Here is a 19,797-nt window from a genome sequence, read left to right on the forward strand (position 1 = left end):
GATGCTAATAACTTTTGTGGATAATGTGCCACCTTCATACTTGACCAATTTATTAATGCCTTGTTTCTGGTCACGGAACCACATACTCTGTAATGTGTGCTGCATTATACATAGAATTAATGTACACTGATGTCTCCTGTGCCATGCACTGCACTGAGTTTGGTCTAAAAATGGAATGGCTTTGGAGGTGACTGAGTCGCAAACTTGTGCAAGGGGTGCCATCATGGGGATCTTGCTGGAAATAAAACTGATTTGCTTCACTTGGGAAGTGCAACTGTATCTGCATTTCCTGGCAGTAGCTTTTTTTACATTGCATAATGTTCCACAATGGTATGTAACCTGTATTTTAGTGCTTGTAATTTTAATCTGCATTCAAGGTTTAGCCAAACTGCCCCAAGACATTATACTAATCTAAAGCTCCTACATCTGAATTTCCTAGTTTGTTCTTTTTCAGTTGTGTTATGGAAGTTGCTGTGCAAAATGCCACAAATATGCTTTTCCTTAGTGTTTAAGAGAAGGTAATATTTTGTATTAAGGTAGGTTTTTACACAAAACGAGTGTGTTACTGTGTATTGTACTGATGGAGATGTACATTAAGAGAGACAGGCTGGAAAAGATGTGAAATAAGTAGCATTTGAGGTTTGCTTTAAAGAGGACATAAACAATAAATGGATAACTTAAGAGGAAAGGTCGAAAAAGAAGAAAGAGTAAGAAAAGTGGAGGGCGATGAATCAGAAAAAATGCCTGAGCGAGGATGACTTGTGATACTTTTTGGTAGCTATTATTAAAAAAAAAAATTAAACAATACACTTGGGAAAAAGCAGATTATCATGCTTGCAAACCTTGAGATCATTCCCCTTTAAGCTGCTCTTGGAAGCAAACTTTGCAGGTGGTTAATACACAACTGTATGCTTCAAATGAGATCAGAAACTGAATCTAATTAAAGAACATTGCAGCCAACAGCATTCTGAAACGGAGAGATTATTTTTATATATTTGGCATAGGATTGTTGGTCTTTTTCCAGACTTGCTGTCTTTTGTTTGTAGTACAAGGTGTTGGCTTTCATCCAGTTTGAAACAGAGGGGTCCAAGTTTAATGGCTACTGAAGTCAGCAAAATACTTGTACTAGTGTTAACAGAAGCTCAGTACTGTGTAAACGCTGGCTTTCTGCTTTTTTGTAGTTTTGACATTTAATTCCCTCTGCGGGTTATTGCTGCTTTAAGGTAGAATAAGGGATGCTGCAAGAGGGTGGTGGTACCTAGTAGCATTTAATGGTGGACTTGAAGCTGTATTTAATTGGTATTGTCAAATATTTTATTTATGTACCTGCATAGTCCTGTGCAGTGACAATCTGAGGAATAAAAGACTGTGGATATTGCATGACTCTCAGTTTTTCTTAAAAGTAATCTGGCTTACATTTTGTGCAGCAGCACTACAGAGCAGAACAAACTTCTCACACTGTGATTCCTTGTGATCTTACTGCATGTGAGGGCTGGTTATGGATCCATGTGCATGTGAATTGTACATGTGCCACCCCCTCCACTCCTGAGATGTGTAGGTATTTCTGGTTTGGACACTACGTAGTTTGAAAGCAGGACGAGTAAGATGATTCTCAAATTTCCAAGTGTCTGTTTGTTTTTCCAATCAACTCTCATAAACCTTTGGTCAAGCAGTTGGGTAGCTGTCTTCTCAAGCTTAAGCTTCTGGAATAAAATTAAAATTTCTTGTGTTTCTTTTTTTCTTGTTTCTTTTTTCCCCAATAGATATTTTGGTTTTACTTTTTTATTTGTGTGAATGACAGTTGTAAAAGTGCAGGAGCACATTCAAACTAGCACTGAAAACATGTATTGCAAGCAGGAGCTTGGAATTTAGCAGAATTGCTTGCGTGATTTTTAGATGCTTTATTTAATTTTATTTTGCCTAGTGCAAATATTCTCTGGAGTCAAGAAAGCACAGTTTCTATTATAATTATTTAGTCCATATTTTACATGGTATATGAGAAGTTGCCTTCAGTGTAAAAACCCAAGAACAGAGTGCTTTAACTTCTTTTACATTGGAGTCTTGTGATAAGCTGCTTATTTCTGCATTTTGCATTTTAAGTGTCAAATATGGCAGTTTATTAGAAGACTTTTCCTTTAGAGAAAAGATAATATTTTATGTGGAATATCCACCATTTCTGTTTTCATTGAAATGCTCCTTACTAGACTTTTGTTAAGTGTCATTCCTCAGAAAAAAATAGATCTGGTAAGAACCAATATTTACTTGTTCTGGAGGACTGAGCTGTTTAAATTCTTTCAGGTTGACAATTTCTCTTCTCTTTGTAAGTGTTGTAAAAAGTTTGTAGAATCCCTTCACTGCAAGGCATCAAGAATTCCTGCATCAGAATTCTTTCTGTCGGTATAGATTTCCCCTAAAATTATAATGGCCCCTTTTTGCTTTGCTGTCATATTTCTTTTTATAGATAGAGTTGTTTTCTGTTGTCCTAAGCAATGCATGGACATGTTATTCAATAATGATGCAGGTTTGGTAAGTGATGAGTAAAAAAGGAACAGTTAGTTGGCATTAAAACTCATTCTGGGGAGACAAACTTAACAGAAATGTTAAGGTAAAAGAAATAAAGGGGAAAAGCAAGAATTTTTAGAAGAGCTCTTGTTTAATGGAAAATCTTGTACGATCAAAATGTGTTTAAATTTTAAATTAGAGAGATTATTTTGAAGGACTTAGGAAGAAGCTAACCCAGAGAAGTCAAGAGAGATGGACCATAGCAGTTGGAGTGTGAAAATGTCTTGAAACACTGAAGTGTTGGCCTTCTCCATTGAAAGTGTTCACTTTCTCTTTGCCTAAAAGAAGGAAACTGTGTTTCTCTTTGGAGTTTCTGACTATTGTGGTATCTTAGGTTAGTAAAGAGAAGACCAAAATATTGAACAGAATTTATTTCCCTAACATCATTCATCTTGACTGTTCTTGTGAAAGAATTTTAGAAACACGTGGTTAAGCCTCTAATAAACGTACAGAGATTAAGCTGGTAAGAGACAGAGGTTCTTTGAACATAATAACTGGGAAAACTAGTTTGCATACTGGAGTTTACTTGCCAGAAGTGTCTTAAAGCATTTAGGTCATTCTTTTACTGTGCGTGGGCTTGGGGTTGTGGGTTTTGGTGGGGCTTTTTAACATTAACGATTATCAGCAAGAACTAAAAGAAATCACATACCTTAGATTTATTTGTATTAACAAAGCAAAGCATTAAGGGCAGACAGGAGTTGATTCAATTTTGCTAACAACAAAAATTGTATTTCTTTGAAAATCAAACCCCTCATTTCTAAGTTAATGTTTACAAGTCTGTTGCTTTTGTTAATCAGTGCTAGAAAACTGATTGCCCTCCCTGCTGTTCAGTCTCAGTTGCTAGCTTCATACATATGTGAATTCTTATTATTTGTAAACTCATGTATGTATTTTCATTGTAATTTGCATTTATTGCAAATGCAAGTGCTTTCTAAGTCCTTGTTCTGCTTATGCTTTTAGAATATCAAAAAAAGTATCAAATTACTATTTGCTTCTTACTTAGTCTGAGTGTGATTCTGTGGTAGAATAAGTTGTTTGGTGCTCCTTACATCCTGAGCTGACTCCAAAGGTTTGTCCACTGGAAGGTATATAGTGTATCCTCAAATTCAAATCCCTTTCTCCTTGTCACATCAAACTGTGCCTTACAGTGCTTCTCCTTCAGTGAATATTTGTGATTATTTCTCCAGATATCAGCTAGGTTCATATTGTTTTCTTAACCTGTGTTAAGCAGAATTGTTCCAGATAGTTGTGCTTTATCATTACTTTGGTGCTCATTCAACATTACCTTTGGTTTTGCAGCTAAATATACTCTTGCAATAAGTAATACTTTCTGCTTTACTTATATCTGCTACTGATGTACATTTTTGTAAGTCATCAAATTTTATGCAGTTTATACTCATTATAAATCTAGTATTTCCATTTTTGGTTTATTCCCAGAATAATTTGGCATTCTTCAAAGTCCAAACTCCCTAAGTAAGACCACCTCATTACTGTTTACATACTCTTTCTTTGAAAATTCCAGTTGATTTGCCAATATAAAGATTGAACACTAGTAGGAGTAGTACCATTCATCCAGCATAATAGGCTTTCTTATATAAAGAAATTACAATTTATGATGTTATTCCAGGCATGACAATATTGAATACATTTTTAAATGTTATTTTTCAATAGAGGCAACACAACTGTAAATCTGACTACAGCTATCTGCTCATTTCTCCAACTAATTTCTGAAGAATTCTCACTGCTGAAGTTTAAAGGTGCTTTATTTCTATTGAAAGCAGTGCAGTTAGCAGTAGAAATGGATCCTGTCCCAGGCATGGCACAGCTTCCTGTGCTCTGTGCAGTGGGCTGGGCTCAGTCCTTCGTGTACAGTTCTGTCAGGTAACGGTATCCATTATTAATTTGGGCTGACTTGTTGGTGTCAAGCTAATAGGTATTTGTTGAAAGCAGGTTTTGAGTGAAATGGAGGAAAAGTAAAATTACTTTGGAGTTTTCAAGACATGATTTTTTCTAAGCATAACAGAGGAATGCTGTGATCTGGGAGGTCGAACCCAAATGCAACTACTGCCACCAAGGCTATTGGTTTTATAGAATTGGCACTTCCATTTAGATGCAGGTGTTTGACAGATCCTCAATGAGTCTGTTAACTCTTTCTTTGGAAGACATCAGTTTGGGGTCAGGATTGTTTGTGGTTCTGGTGTGGTGATTTTTGGGATCTGAATTGCCACCATTCTGATTTTGAATTGCCACCATTCTTTTTAATATTTCCAGTACAGGAAAAGAAACTAGTTCAGGAAATGGAATTACAAAATTGAAATAGCTTTACTGTCTACCCAAAGGGAATTATAGTCTTCCTTGACTGTAGCTGTCTTGAGTGATATAACCCTTTTTCTGGTTATTTGGTCCTCAAAATGGAAAATCTTTGGCAAATCTGTAGTGAATACTGTGTTGCAAAGATGTGTATCAATGAATGGATGTTTCTTAAAGCTGCTATCTGTGACTGTCTTTTTGTGTGTGACTTTTTTAACCCAGGTTAGTTCCATGCTGTTATATTATGAGAAGATTAGGCTATAATGTGGGTGAAACAGGTTGCCCCACTGTGTAGTACATAAAATGTGGAGCACCAGAATGCTGGGAAGTGTAGCAAGACTCATTTAGAAAATAGAACAGATTTTCAATAAAGTTCAGTTTTAGGTAAAAGGTCAGGCTCTTGTTCGCTTTTTTATTTGTAGCAGTTCATCCGTATACAGTACTGTGCATATTGTATGTGTAAGTTAATCTCATTTTTTAATCTACTGTAACTGCCCTTTTGATTCTTGAAAATCCTTTGGGGTATTTTGCATTCCAATATCGATCCCTGTCTGTCTGACTGCTTCAGCTGGGTAATCATTTTTCTTGTTTATCCCTAATCCTTTTAATATTTCCTTCCTGCCACTGTATAACAGTACAGTATGCCTATTGTTTGGAATAGTCATCTCGATGATGACTGTAAGACTGTACAATAAAAGTGACTGTGTTTTAGCCTGGATTTCACAAAAATAGTTTACAGTGAAACAAGAATGCAAGGCTGAACACATGCCTTCAAAGTACGTGTGCCAACTGTAGTGCATTGCTTTGTTTAATCATGCAAAATGTTCATCTTTATAAACCATATCCTAGTCTGAACTGCTCAGAAAAATGAAATATGAAGCCTACTATTTCAAAGTGCTTCTTATTCTGTGTTCTTTGTATGGACCTAACAGAAAAAAAATTATTCCCTCCATCCCTGTGTATATCTATGTGCATATGTATTAAAAATTTGACTTTAAAGAATCAACTCTAGAACCGTTTAAATATCTCAATGGAAACATTTGGAGGTGAGAAATACCAATTTCTCTTCAGCCATCTCTTTCAATGAAACATTCTGCCCTTGTTTCTATGGTGACTGAGTAACAGCATCACATGAAGCTCTGACAAAATGATAAAAAATCCTTCCTGAAATGGTTTCCTGAGAAGCATGGATCTGTTCCGTTTCACCTGAAGAATGAGAAGACCCTCCCATCCCTGTCAGGGATTTTCTTCTCTGTTTCTCCCACACCAGATTATACCCTAACATCCTTTCACTGTTCTAACCAATGTTTTAACTGCTCTGCTTTTCTCATTAAATAAACTTGGCATGTACTTTCTCTGCGTGTCAAAGCAGAGCATGCAAACATAATGAAGGAAAAGAATTTGATACAGAGGTGAAAGCAAAGTGTTTAATTTTTCTTAAGGAACTATTTTTATTTCCATGCTGCTTTGGTATTAACAAAGATGAGGAGGGTTGGGGGGTGGTTTGGCTTGGTTGGTTCTTGTTACAACTGATCTACTTTAACAAAAGAAATGGAAAATGCCTGAGATCTACACTTCCTATATTCAGTGACGGTATTAAGGAAAACATATCTAACTAGTACCCAGTTTGAGTATTGCATAAACCTTTCAAGAAGGTAAAGAAGCTGCCTTCTCTCAAAGAAAGTGTTGATTGCAACATAAGTGCTTCAGTAACGTGCTATCTTACCTCCACTTCCCCCTACTAACTTTTTACAGTCATGGGAAGTATAATTTTAAAAATACATTGTAGTTTTTGACATGGAAAAGCTTTGTGACAAAGTTCTGGGTTTATGGCTGTGGCTTTATGATAGACACTTTCTAGAGTTAATGGAAAGGAAAAAACCCAAATCCTTATCTTGGTTTCTTGTTATTATTGTATTCTTTGAAGGTTGTTCTTCTCCTCCCCATGCACTTTATAACAAGTATGCTGTGGTTGCAATGAAAACTCAGTATGAATGTTATGCCTCAGCTTCCGAGATGCTCAACTTCCCTGTGCGCTTCTGAGATGAAAGTGAGAAATTTTTTTGAGACATCCTAACTTTTGAATGAATGATCCCTGTTTTAATAATAAAGCACACTGTGCATTGTACCTTATTTAACTATTATTTTTCAGTTATACATTGTAACTTAGGTTATACTAATAATTTTAGGGTGTACTCTCTCATGTCCTCAATAACAGCAAGTTCTTCTTGCAGGCTATTAACAAAGTAAAAGTAAGCCTGAACCTTCAGACCTACAGAAAGTAAATTTTGTCTTGAAATGAAAAACTTCTGCCAGTAGTAATTTATATCTAGAAATAACCCTGTCACTGGTAAACTGAAGAACTTTATTTGAAATGATCTCTAGAGCTGCCTTTTAGAGTAGTTACTAAGTTTGTTTCCAAGGCTAGAAGTCTTATCTGGGGTTCATCAAAACGTTGGTTTTCCTGTGTAGATTGTGTTCAGTTTATTAAGAATTTCTAGCTACATTTCTGAATTTCTTAAGGAAATTGTCTGTCTCAGAATAGATAGTTTGCAAAAGCTTGATTGATCCAGACTCTTCCTTTATCTCTGTAGAGATTCTTTGTTGGCTCAGGCTGCTGAGATATCAGGGATACCAGAACACTTCGGTGGTGTTTGATGAAAGGCTATAAAGAGAATGTGTCCCACAGAGAAACCTCATCAGAAAACCAACCAATATTTTCTGTTCTTTGTGTTGCTATTTGAAGTGCTGCTTTTTTTGAACAAAAAGGCAGCACTTGCAGCCAACTATGTTTTTCTTAGTGAGTTGTAGGTTATCAATTCAAACTTTTATCAGAATGCATCCCTGAAAAGTGATTGTTCTCTTTATTAATGGTTAGGATATCTTTTTAAAGAATTTACTGAAATGAGATTGAGTTTTATGCTATAGCAATTTTACTGTCTCCACAGGCAGTTAGGTTGTAGAAATTCTTCTTGCAAAAGAATTTGCACTTTTTGTGAGAACAATGTGACACATGTATCTTGGGTAATCTGTTTAAGATGCCCTATTATTCAGGAATATGTATATATTTGCTGTACTATTTTGTTTCATAGTAAGTTATATATATAGTCCCATGTATAGTTCTTCCTTTCCTCAAAAGCCTAATTTTTTAGGTTCACCATGGTGCTTTGAAAAATGAAGTTCTCCTATTTCTGGACACACATAATATTTATTTGTTTATATTCTATTTATTATCAAAATGGAGTTTAAGTCCTGATGCATTGCTTGACTCTGAAGATGCTGGTCAGGATGAACCTGATTTGTGTAATAGGCAGTAGCTTAAAACATCCAGGGGACAGGTTGGTGCTTTGTGGTGTATGTCTGTTTGACAGAGAGGCAGTAGGCTCTTGTGAACCTACTTTGGTCGGCTGAGAAGCTGCTTTGAAACAGTCTGTCTGGTATGTAAAAGGGACAAAGTAGCAGAAACAGCACTGCTGAGTGATTTCACGGGGTTTTCTTGTGGAATACAGCTTGGCATTATCCTGCTACCTGTCTTTTGAGGCTGTTGGTGTATTTTTATTTATTTTGTTCTTACATGGGTTTTTTTAATGTTCCTTTTGTAAGGGATCGAAATGTTGGTTAATAAAGGAAAAAAGAGCTATTAAACAGCTCTTATTTGATGAAATCTTAAATAGCTGTATATATTGGAATTAAATCAGGAATTCTGCTAAAGCAGTGACATTTATGGCTGTATTAATGTTTATAATTTATTTTGAGAACAGATTAAATTTCAATGCCTTCCTCAACAAAGTAATGAAAAGGTAGAACTACTTTAGTGTAATGGATCTCTATGGATAGAGAAGATTTTGTCATTTGCTGAGGTAGCAAGAAGTAAAACCTTGAAACTTTTCTGAATGGTTGCTTGGAAATAATGTCTTTTATGCAAACTTGGTGTCAAAATGAGGAGCCCACATCAGCTTTTACTGAAATGCAGTAAAACTGAACTCCCATCTTCTTCCATTGCAGTGAATTCTGGACTTGGAGAGCAGTTACACTAGCATGATGCTAGCTGATTAAAGCTTTAACTAACACGTAGGAATGCTACCCCTGGAGCTGCTGCTTTTTCATGTTTTAGATAAATATGATGTTCAAGGAAACACTTAATATACTGCTCATCACAAATTGTTTTAGTCAGTAGCTGCTTTCCATAAAGAAAAACAGCATCTAAATCAAGAAACAAATTGTGACATAGTCTGTAAAAATTTTCTTGACCTGCTTTTGTCTATGCTGGAGGACTAGAGTTTGGGAAGCTGAAAGATAATTGTCTGTTGGTTGATCCAGCTTGGGCGAATATGTTTGACTTTGCTGTTGCTCAGTTGCATTTGTGTATTGGGAGAGGAATGTTTCAACATGAACATAGTTTGAGATGTAATTTGGAAGCACAATATTTACATGAGTATTATTGGAAGTTATTAGTAGGGTTTTGTCTGTTTATTTTTTAGGACTCTGAAGTACAAAAGTAATAGTGATGCTGGATTAAGAAGAAAACCTTTGGTTTATAAATATCTACTGGTGTTATATTACCTGGTATTAAAACATAAGCATGCCTTTTTTGTGGTGGTGGTTAGGTTTAAATCATTTTCTCTGAAAATGGCACTGGCTTTATATAAGAGTCCTGTCACAGTCTGTAACCTTTAACTCCATTAGGCACAATACTCTAACATGGAACAGACTATCAAAAATAACTGCAAAACACTAAGTGAATATTTCATACAAAAGTACTTGTCATGGTTCTCTATTTTAAATTTCTCTCTCCTATTGCCTGTGATGCTTCTTACATATTGATAGTGACACATGCTTGTTTTCATATCATTGCTGAGTGATCTTACCAACTCCAGCAGCAGGCTTTGCATTGGTCTTCAAAAATGATAAATCTAGAGTCCTGAATAGTTTGGATTCAAACTTGGATTGCAGTTTGATGTGCATTTCTGACACACCTTGCCTTTTGGTGAGTTAGCCAAATTGGTCAAAAATAGTTTTTATTGTATTTGACCAATTGTTTTGCTCAAATTTTATTTGCATTGAATTATATGAGCAGTCCTTAAGGACTTAAATAGATACATGTATGGGTGTAAATGCAATCAAGTGAAAAAGAGCAGGTCAACTTTTTAAAATACTTATAATCCAAAGTTTTCATGGGAGAGATTGCATGAGGATGGGATTATCTATTATTAGTCATGGAAATTAGAAGATTACTAGATGCATAATGCTAGGGCACATAAAGTAATGAACAGTGGGAATTTAAGTGTCATCATGAGTACAAGTGGTCTATCAAGAGCCTACCATGAGTATGTACTTTAAGGGCTGCTACTGCAACAGTTCTATCACTTCTCTGTGCATGTTGAGGAAATATACAGTGGAAAATGAAAATAATTTTAAAAGCTTGAAATTCAAGCCTTTTATTATGTGTATAAACTAAAGACTATCCATATAATACAGAGACTAGTGTGTTATGTATTATTAATACAGCTCTCGGCAGTGAGCCTCTCTAACCACTAATGTTCTGTCTGAACAATGTATTTAATAAAGCAGATAAGACCCTAAACATAAGGGTAGGTTTGAAAAAAAACCCAAAACATTGGTCTTAAAAATGTTATTTAAAGGTCTAGGCAAAATACATATCTAGTCAAGGCTGTTTTAAAGATAGATGGAAATAGTAGGATTTTTAACTGTAAGAAAAGAGCTGTAATGCTATCTAGTAGCACATTTAGGTTAGTAATCTTTGATGGTAAGAAAAAACATAAAGTACTTGAAGGAATCATAGAATAGCCTGAGTTAGAAGGGATGCGTAAGGACCATCTACAAACCTCATCATCACCGTAGTCAAACCTCTTATCACTTAGTATCCAAGCTGCTGAAGTATATAGGAACACCACTTCTAATGTAAACATTGGGAGTATGTACAGGAAAAATCCTCTTTTGCCAAAGTATTCAAATTTGTTAGCTGTTGAATTTTTAACTTGTTTTTTGAATTTGTGAGAGCTCGGTTCAGGTTAATAAATCAAGCATTTAAATCAGTCCATAATGGAAGGTCTTAGGAAACTGAAGGAATAGGTGTGAACATCGGGGCTGAAATAATATGACAAGCTGTTTCTTAATGTCCTGGCCAAATGTAAGTTCACAGCTCTACTTGAGACTGTGTGGGTTCAGCCATCACTCACATCGCACAAATTAGAAATTTTGTAAAATATTTCATAAGTCACCTAGTATCTTGCAAATAACTATAGTTTTTAAAGGACATTTGGTGATTGTTGCTAATCAGTTCAGCAGCAGCCGTTTTTTTTTTTATTGTTTTGGGAGCAGGGAGAAGAGAGGGAGCTTTTATCTTCACAACTTCAGTGTTTTACTGACACATATGGCATGATGATTTTTCTCTCCCTTTCAGAAGAGAAACCTGATTGCTCCAAGGCTCGCTGTGAGGTCCAGTTTTCTCCTCGATGTCCAGAAGATTCCATCTTGATTGAAGGCTATGCACCTCCTGGTGAATGCTGCCCACTCCCAAGCCGTTGTGTGTGTAATCCTGCAGGCTGCTTGAGGAAGGTTTGCCAGCCTGGCTATTTGAATATATTGGTTTCTAAGGCATCAGGAAAGCCAGGGGAATGCTGTGATCTCTATGAATGCAAGCCAGGTAAAAGTAGATACAATTTATTTTCCCATTTTTCAATTTTTTTCTGTCTGACAAGCAAAATAATCTATATAGTTGCATCCAGTAAAGCCTATAGAGCTTCTAAATTCTTCTGATTATTCTTGAAAGTTAATTATTGTATGTAGGCAATACCCATTAAAAAAAAACAGGATAAAAATATTATGTAAATTTTATTTTCTTTTTTCTTTAGACATTAATTTAAACTGAGTAGCAAGGGAAAAGTAACCTAGTGAGAACATTGCATTTGTGTGAATGTTACTAGTGCAAGTGTGACATGCTTTATATATTGATTAGATTATACATAGGTTTTTCATAGTAGGAATACATTGTGTATGAACAGGGAATAAGGATTTCTCTTTCAAGATCTCTCTAGATTATCGAGTGTTGACCCTTAAAAACTGCGGAGCAAAAGGATTATGCAGGCATACTAAAACTGTTCAACATTTTCCGTATTTACTCATCTTCCATGTCATGAGAACACAAATCACCCTTTCTTGTGATTTATTATTCCAAGTGAAGTGGAAGATGTAATTCACTCTTTGATCTGGGCTTTGGTAAAATAAATAGTCAAAACAGAGAACTGAAAGCAAGCATATAAAATGGTGTAATCCAAAACATTATATGCAAACAGTGCTATATTTCAAGTGTGCTTAAACAGTGCCTTTCCTATGTTTGTTTAACATGTTCCTAAATCTTCCACAAAAGAAGATTGTACAGTCTTTGTATCATCTAGTGCTTCTCTTTGTGTTTTTTCCCTAATATTCAGTGCAAATCTGTGTGGAAATTGAAACAAACTTTTTTGTACCCTGTCCTGAATAGTTGGTGAACATATAATTTTTTGCCCTGGAACATTTTGACAACCATGGGCTTCTTTCATCTAGAATTAGCTGTAAATTCTTGTGACATGGTCTTTCTTGACTCCTCCCTGGTTATGTTTCCTTTCTGTAAGTTTTTTTCAGTTAATCAGCATTTTAACATGTGGTATCCAAAAGCAGACTAAGATTTTGGGGGACTCTTCATCAGCACTAAATACTTTAGAATAATTGCCTTCTGTTTCTCATGCAAAACTTTAAAAAAAATTGTAACTGTTTTACAAGAGGTATTTCTAGTTGGTGAACTGATTCCGGGATCTTTCTCTAGTATGAGTGCTGCTGAACTACTCATATATTTGTACATTTTAATTCCTCATATGTACTTCAATTATGCCTTTACTGAATTTTGTCTTGCTGACTTCGGATTATTTATCATTTTCAGAAGAAATTTTAGCTCTGATCATGCCCTCCCAAATACTATTTGAATTCCCATCTTGTAGTTGGCAAATAAGTCTGTCCAGACTTGCCCATGGAAATTTCTTCTTGAAAGCTGTTTTCAGCTCGCTAGTTTTACAGAACATTCAAACTGAATACAATTCTCTATCACAATTATGAATTTATGTAACTTTGTCTGTATTGTTTTCTGAAGAGGTTTGTTGTGTTTTTTTTTTTGCTGTAGGGAGTTGTAAGAGGTGAAGGTACATGGGACTGGAAAAAGGAAGGTGGGTGTTAGGAGGGTAGAAGAGCAGAGGCTTTGAAGAGATTGGAGAAGGAAAGAAACTAACAGGATTTAAGGGAAACTTAGAGCTTTGTGAAAGGGGCTTAGAAATTGAGAGACCTGGTAATAAACCCTGCATCTTCAGAGTTTGAGTTGGTATCCTGAAGAAGAGTTAGAGAGGAACTGAGCTATATGAATTGTTACTGAAGTGCCATATTGCTAGAAAAATATGGGTAATGAACAAAGTAAGGCCAGGGAGGTTGGTGTTCATGGAGAGACTCTTGTGGGGCTGCTGTCATCAGTTTTACTGAATGTGTGAGCAACTCTATGGAGTTAACATGTTGAACAGGGAAAAATATGTTTCCATTATTTGCCACCGACCTAAAGGCTTTAGTTCTGTGAGTAATGCTTCCAGAACATTCTTCCTGCACTTCCATGGCTGTATAACCAGCGTCAATAAGGGTTTTGCACCAGCAAGGGCTTTCTGGTGGAAATAAAGCTGGGAGGACTACTTCCTATGACAGCAGTGCTGCTGTATGCCAAGATAAAGGTCTTGTGCAATTAAAGCATAAATTATGTTTATTTCTGTTCTTTAAAAAAATATCACTGCTCTCTAGTTAACTCTGGCATTTGAGTTGGGAACCTTCTGCTGAGAACTGCGTATGTGCAAGTGCTGTGATTGGCAATGGAGTTAGCGAAAGGAAAATAAAGTGTTTCCTCAACAGTAAATATTAGAATAAAAATAAAATTATTCATTTTGAGATCCACTTCCTCTTCTGCTCCTTTTACTTTAGGAACACAATTGAAGACATTGGTGTTCAGTTAAAATGAATACTGAAGAAACTTCGTAGCTTAGTTATACATGTCTGTTAACCTCCGGCTTTAAATGTTCTTACCTGTTGCTTCACCAAGTATCTCATCACAGTTGTGGCACCTACTGAGAGCAAGTGTGTCATGCTCATTGTTTTACTGTGGTTGCAAAGCTCAGAGATGAGATAACCCTGGTTTGGTTCCATAAGACACCTATTTTATTCCTAAAAGATGTGTGTAACTGTTCATTCACAAGTAGGGAATTTAGTCAATGTGCATTGAATTTAGTTTTAAGCTGGGGATTACATTTTGCAAAACATGTTTTGAATCTCTTTTTCTTAAAGATAGTTTGAATGAACAATTTCAAATGGAACTGCATAATGTGTTAACAGCAAAAATAAAAATAATCCAAAACAAGATTTGTGGGAGTGTATGTGCTATGAATATGAACTATGAACAAGGATGTTTTTAAAATCATGTTTATTTTCTTAAACATGATTGAGTTAAAATCTAAATTAAAACGTATTTTGCTGAAGTGTTGACAGGAACTCTAGCTGTCACTTCTGAATAAAACAAGGTAAATAGTTTACTTTGGCAGTTGTCTGACAGATGTTTGCTGTACCTTTTTTGCCAACTTTTGTTGTTGCATATGATGCAATGGAGAGTGTCATCTTTTAGTTTCTGACATCTTCGGGAAAGCACTGGGAAATGTCTGTCATGATAGACATAACCTGTGTTGAAAAGACTACTCAACTGTCATTTTTTCAGAAGTCTTTCTGGCAGAGCTTTCATTCACTCATCTCCAGCATGGCCTGAAAATTACTCTTTTTTTCCTCTACCAAATACTGGTTTAAACACAATTGTAAAGAAAATGTTATTGTTTGCCTTACTTCTTTGGGGAATTCTGTGCAGTCAGGGTTGATGGAAAGTCCATGACCAGCAGCATAATTTAGTAGGTAGCGTGTAATGACGCACAGGGAAGGAGCTTGTGCTCCACCCTGATCCAGCTTCAGCACTGAAAATCAGATCTGGAGCTTATACAACCTTGCACTTGTAAGGACAAGGGTCAGCAAAATCAAGTTTTTATACAGAGCCCAGAGAAACAGAATTCTATAATGTTTTTCTTTTGTCCTCTGTTACTTACAGAATAGTACTTACATTGTTTTATTGCATGATTTGTTAAAAGCTTATGTTGACAGAACTTGAGATAGGAGTGGGGAAAGGATTGGAAAAAAAGAGTGAGGAAGAATTATAGATACATTTCTAATGAAGCTGGAGAAATGGCAATGAAGGTGAGGGAGGGGAAAAAACTCGGCAAATGTGGAGATCCGTGTTGGGAAATACCTGGGATAGGGCATTTAAGAAAGTGGTTCAGGCAGTGATACCGCTGCATTGAAGGTCCAAGAATGCTGTGGTTGTATGTAATATGCTCTGAGTTTCATGGAATGTAAAAGGGGTAAAGCTTTGTCATGGGGCGATACTTCCTTTCCACTTCTCCTGTGGCAGACAGTGGGACTGCCATTATCCTGTGTAGTTGTGTTGTGTTGCACTGTTCATGAGTTGAAATGCGTCTGAACTGAAAGCAGAGGATGTCATGTGATGCTTCCATGCTGTAAAAGCAGACTGTGTATCCTTGTACTGAACCCTCAGAAATTTGCAACTTTTGAAGCCTTAGCCTGTGCTGAGCCACTGTTCCATCAGAAATGTAAATACTGACTTGCTCCTTCACCATTAATGCATAGGTTTTTATTTAGATCTTGCCCTAAACTGTACATTGTATTAGTTGAAGAGCCAGCCATTTTATTAGTTGAAATATGTCAGGGTGGAACATAAAGAACTTATTATACTTTGGTAACTTACTCTACTAGAAAGCTTTATTCGCCTGGTTTCATTAGCAGTTTCAAAACCTTGGTTTTGTAGTCTACAAAGGAGGTAGCACATGACTGCAGATATGTCTGCAACCATGGCAGGGTTTCTGCTACATTCTTCTAGAAAAGTGGTAACTCTCAGGTGCTTCTATATACGAATTCAGTGAATGTGAAAATTTTTGAAGACTTGTAAGCAAAGGTTGATTGGGTGATAGGAAACTGGAACTCATGTTTATGAGTTCTTGAAGACACAGATTTGTCAAACTGTATTTAAAGCTTAAAGTTTCTATGAGAGACAAAAGAGTTTAGAATAAGATATATAATAACAGCTTTTATTATATATAACAATAAACTGTTCATGAAATGTATTATTGGAGGATGTGAAAAGAAAACTAAACAGTCAGTGGCAAATGTTTGCAGTCTTATTTTTCAGGACAGTAGTGCAGCTAATCTTGGAGATACCTTTTAAAGAAATTAAGAATCCAATTACAGGCTGTTCTGTAACTTCAGAATATTTTCAGCTTATCTATAAAGTTCTGTCAATATTTTTCCCACTTTGAGAAACCTGTTTAAATCTGAAAGTAGAAACTTTTTTTCCTTTTTCAGATATTTTTCATTTCTTATCTGTCTTCATCTCTTTCTTGTGAGGTAGCTGTGAGAGAGATGGGCCTGTTCCACCTGGAGAAGAGAAGGCTCAGGGAAGGTCTCATCAATACACTTGAAGGGGGATGTAAAAGCAGAGCCAGGTTCTTTTCAGTGGTGCCCAGTCATAGGACCAGAGAGGCAAGAGGCACAAATAGAAACACAGGAGGTTCACTTTGAACATCAGGAAGCACTTTTTCACAATGAGGGTGGCTGGGCACCAACACAGTTTTCCCAGAGAGACCATGGATTCTCCATCCTTGGAGATATTGAAAAGCCACCTGGGCATAATCCTGGGCAGCCAGATCTATAGGGCCTGGCTTGGGAGCCTCTAAGGGGTCCTGTCCTACCTTGGCTGCTTTATGATTATTCTAATAATGTAATGATTAAGAGAAAAAATTTGAGTAGTCTTAACTTGTGGTTTGTTTGTAATGTTTTTGAAGTTTGTACTTGATTAAGAAAGACAGACTGGGCTGCTTTTCAGTGTTAATGAGCCATGTACTATCACACTGTAACCACTGCAGCGGAGATAGAAAAAACAGATGTAATTCTGAGACTGATGTCTCATGATGACAGAGTCAGTTATTGCTACGTACCACTGAGGATCAAGCTTGGAAAATGTAGGATCTGAAGAGGAAAAATAGCCCTTTGAAGGTTATGAGCTCTTGCAAATAATGTGGGTAGCATTGTCAAGCTGCTTTAGTAGTTCTGTAAGCTGCTGTGATAGTGTCAATATTGCAGTGAATTTAATCAGTAATCAGGGATATTGTGCTGCATAATTTCCAGTCTGATAATATTTTGTTCATCCATCATGATCAATCAGAAAGTAACTCATTTCTTGGAGAGGGAACTGTGTTTTATTCTGCACTTTCTAAGTATAATTATGAAAAGGCATAGCAGATACATGTTACCTGAGCTGGTAGCGTATGTTACATGGAAGACTTAGGACCAAATAAGAGCAAGATGTGTTTTAGCTTTCCTGAGTATAACTTAGAACATTAAATATATATTTATCCTGGTTTGGTTTTTTTTTTCTTTTGGATTTCTAGACATTTGTTGCTTTCTAAAAACTGTCAGTCAGTCTTTCTTGTTAAGTAGAATTCTTCATCTCACTGATGAAGAAAGATTTTTTAACTTGCATTTCATTTTTGCCATATATAAATATGCAAACAAGACAACCTAATAAAATAGCCTTTAAAAATGTACAGTAAACATGCACAGATATATCTGTAGTGTATCTCTCTTTTTTTCCTATAACCCAAGTATTTTGCTGTTTAAACAGACTTTAATTAGTTAAAAATTGAACAATGAATTGTTAACTGTTTCAAAAGCTGTAGGGAATATATATTCTTCCATAACTAGGGTACTTCTATTAAATAATATTCACATTTTTAATGATTGTGTAAGGTTGCCTGTCTAACTTCTGTAAATATTTTTATTAACTATTATCAGTTCAGTTGCTTCCTAATAATTTTAAAAAGTGAATCTTAAAGAGAAAAGGAGGCTTTTTGTAATGCTACCTAGCAAACACACATTCATTGGATAATTTTTGTGACTTAAAAGCTGATGCATAAGTGGTTGCTTATGAGGAAGTAATTTGCAGAAAGCTTCTAAAGCATGAGTAAAAGAAATGTTCTTCTTCCCTTCCTCCGTAGTGTTCAGTGTGGATTGCAGCACAGTCGAGTGCCCTCCTGTTCAGCAAGTTGTTTGTCCCCTGGATAGCTATGAAACCCAAGTCAGGCTGACGGCCGATGGCTGCTGCACCCTGCCCACAAGGTTGGTGTCTCAATGGCTCAGTCATTTTTAACTTGTTCTTGACAATTCAAGCACTATAAATACAGGATAATAATGTGTACTTCTGTGACAATAAATGCTGATACTGAATATGAATATAACCTACATGAAGTAGATTATATCAGTCTGGTGGAAATCCAGAATTTTGAATTTTCAAAGCAGAGAAAATGTCTTCACGGGACAGATGCATGAAGTTGGTTTCTGCTAAAATTATTGGAGGAGTTCATGTCTCTAGATTGACTTTGAGTTAATTCAATTAATTTTGCAAGAGTTAACTTTTGAAGGTGTTTGATGGTAAGGAGTTAAGTGATAGAGATGACAGAAGACTCGCTAGAAAAAATCTTACCTAGTTAAAGGAGAAAAAAAGTCTAATTTGTTGCATGACCACTTTAAAAAGTGAAAGATGGAACTTTCTGGAACTGGAACTCTAGGGGAACAGACATTTCAAGTACTTGCTTGCATTTTAACTTCTGTTGTTCAAGTAGGTATAACTTACTGTGATTAAAAAAAAAGACAGTTTTAGAATTGGTTTTGTTCCACAGTTATGCAACACTATTTGAGTCAGTGTTTTTACAATAAATTTACCAAAACCTGATTCATGCATATGCCAAATAAATACATATTCAAGCAAAAATTGACATGAATGAAAAGATTTTACACCGAAAAGAAAATTTTTCTTGTAGATGTCGCTGGTTGGCTTACTTAGTGGAAGGTCATTGCAGTCATAGAATATTGTCATATTCTCAGCCCCTTGTGTAAAGTAGTAAAAAACTTGCAAAGAAAGTCAAGGATGGCATAATCAAGGTTGTTCTCTTTTGGGTACCCTTTGGGTGCACATTTACTGTGGCATCTTCTCAGTATCCTCGCTTTGTTCTGTGACATATTTTCTGTAAAATTCCTAGGAACTGCGATGATGTATTAGCTCAGAGCTGACCTGGCTAGTTGTAACTGTGCAGGAATCTGTAGATTTTATACAGTCATCATACTGCCATTGTTGCAAATACAATTCAGCATGTTCAAGACAACTGGAATAAAATGCTGCTAAGGACTTATTCAGAAAGATAGATTATAAAGTCAAAGAAGCAGTCGCAGATTAATATTTCATAAATTTAAAGTTTAGATTAACATTTAATAACATTGATACATTAGAAAGATTAATGGTACAGGTTTACTTTCAGATTTGTTTCAGCTTGTTGGATTAAAAAGTGATATATAACCTGAATTATTTTTGTTTCACAAAAGTAAAATTATGTTCTATTTTTATGCAGTCTAATATAACTTGTGGTTTGCAAGTGCTTGGATGAAGAAAATGAAAAATATCCACTTCATTCTTTGTCAGTGATAATTTCAATGTTCCTTCTATCAGGAAATAAAGAGTACCAAGAAAATAAATCTTCATTTACTTCAGAAAAATCACCAGTTTGAAATATCTTCTATTTCTAGGACACATGTGTGAACTGATCTTAAATAGAATACCTAGAGCGAGGACATTCTTGAAAGAATCTTTTTAATTTGTTGAGAATGTTTAAAAATAAAGTCGGTTTGCTGAGCGCCAACCGGTGACTGAAGTGTCCTTGTCAGTGATGAAAGCAGTGT

General features: G+C 35.8%; 1 protein-coding gene across 1 annotated transcript in view; it reads left to right on the forward strand.

Moving 5' to 3' along the window:
• CRIM1 (cysteine rich transmembrane BMP regulator 1) overlaps window positions 1-19,797 on the forward strand; it is a 175,113-nt gene that overhangs the window by 70,898 nt on the left and 84,418 nt on the right. Inside the window, exons 3-4 of the mRNA XM_054280186.1 lie at window positions 11,297-11,539; window positions 18,063-18,183. Of these exons, the coding sequence (XP_054136161.1) occupies window positions 11,297-11,539; window positions 18,063-18,183 (364 nt within the window). The remainder of the gene's footprint in view (window positions 1-11,296; window positions 11,540-18,062; window positions 18,184-19,797) is intronic.

This window comes from Melozone crissalis, unplaced genomic scaffold, assembly GCF_028551555.1.
Source record: "Melozone crissalis strain CALT ecotype California unplaced genomic scaffold, PUWL_Pcris_2 ptg000027l_1, whole genome shotgun sequence".
NCBI classification, from domain to species: domain Eukaryota; kingdom Metazoa; phylum Chordata; class Aves; order Passeriformes; family Passerellidae; genus Melozone; species Melozone crissalis.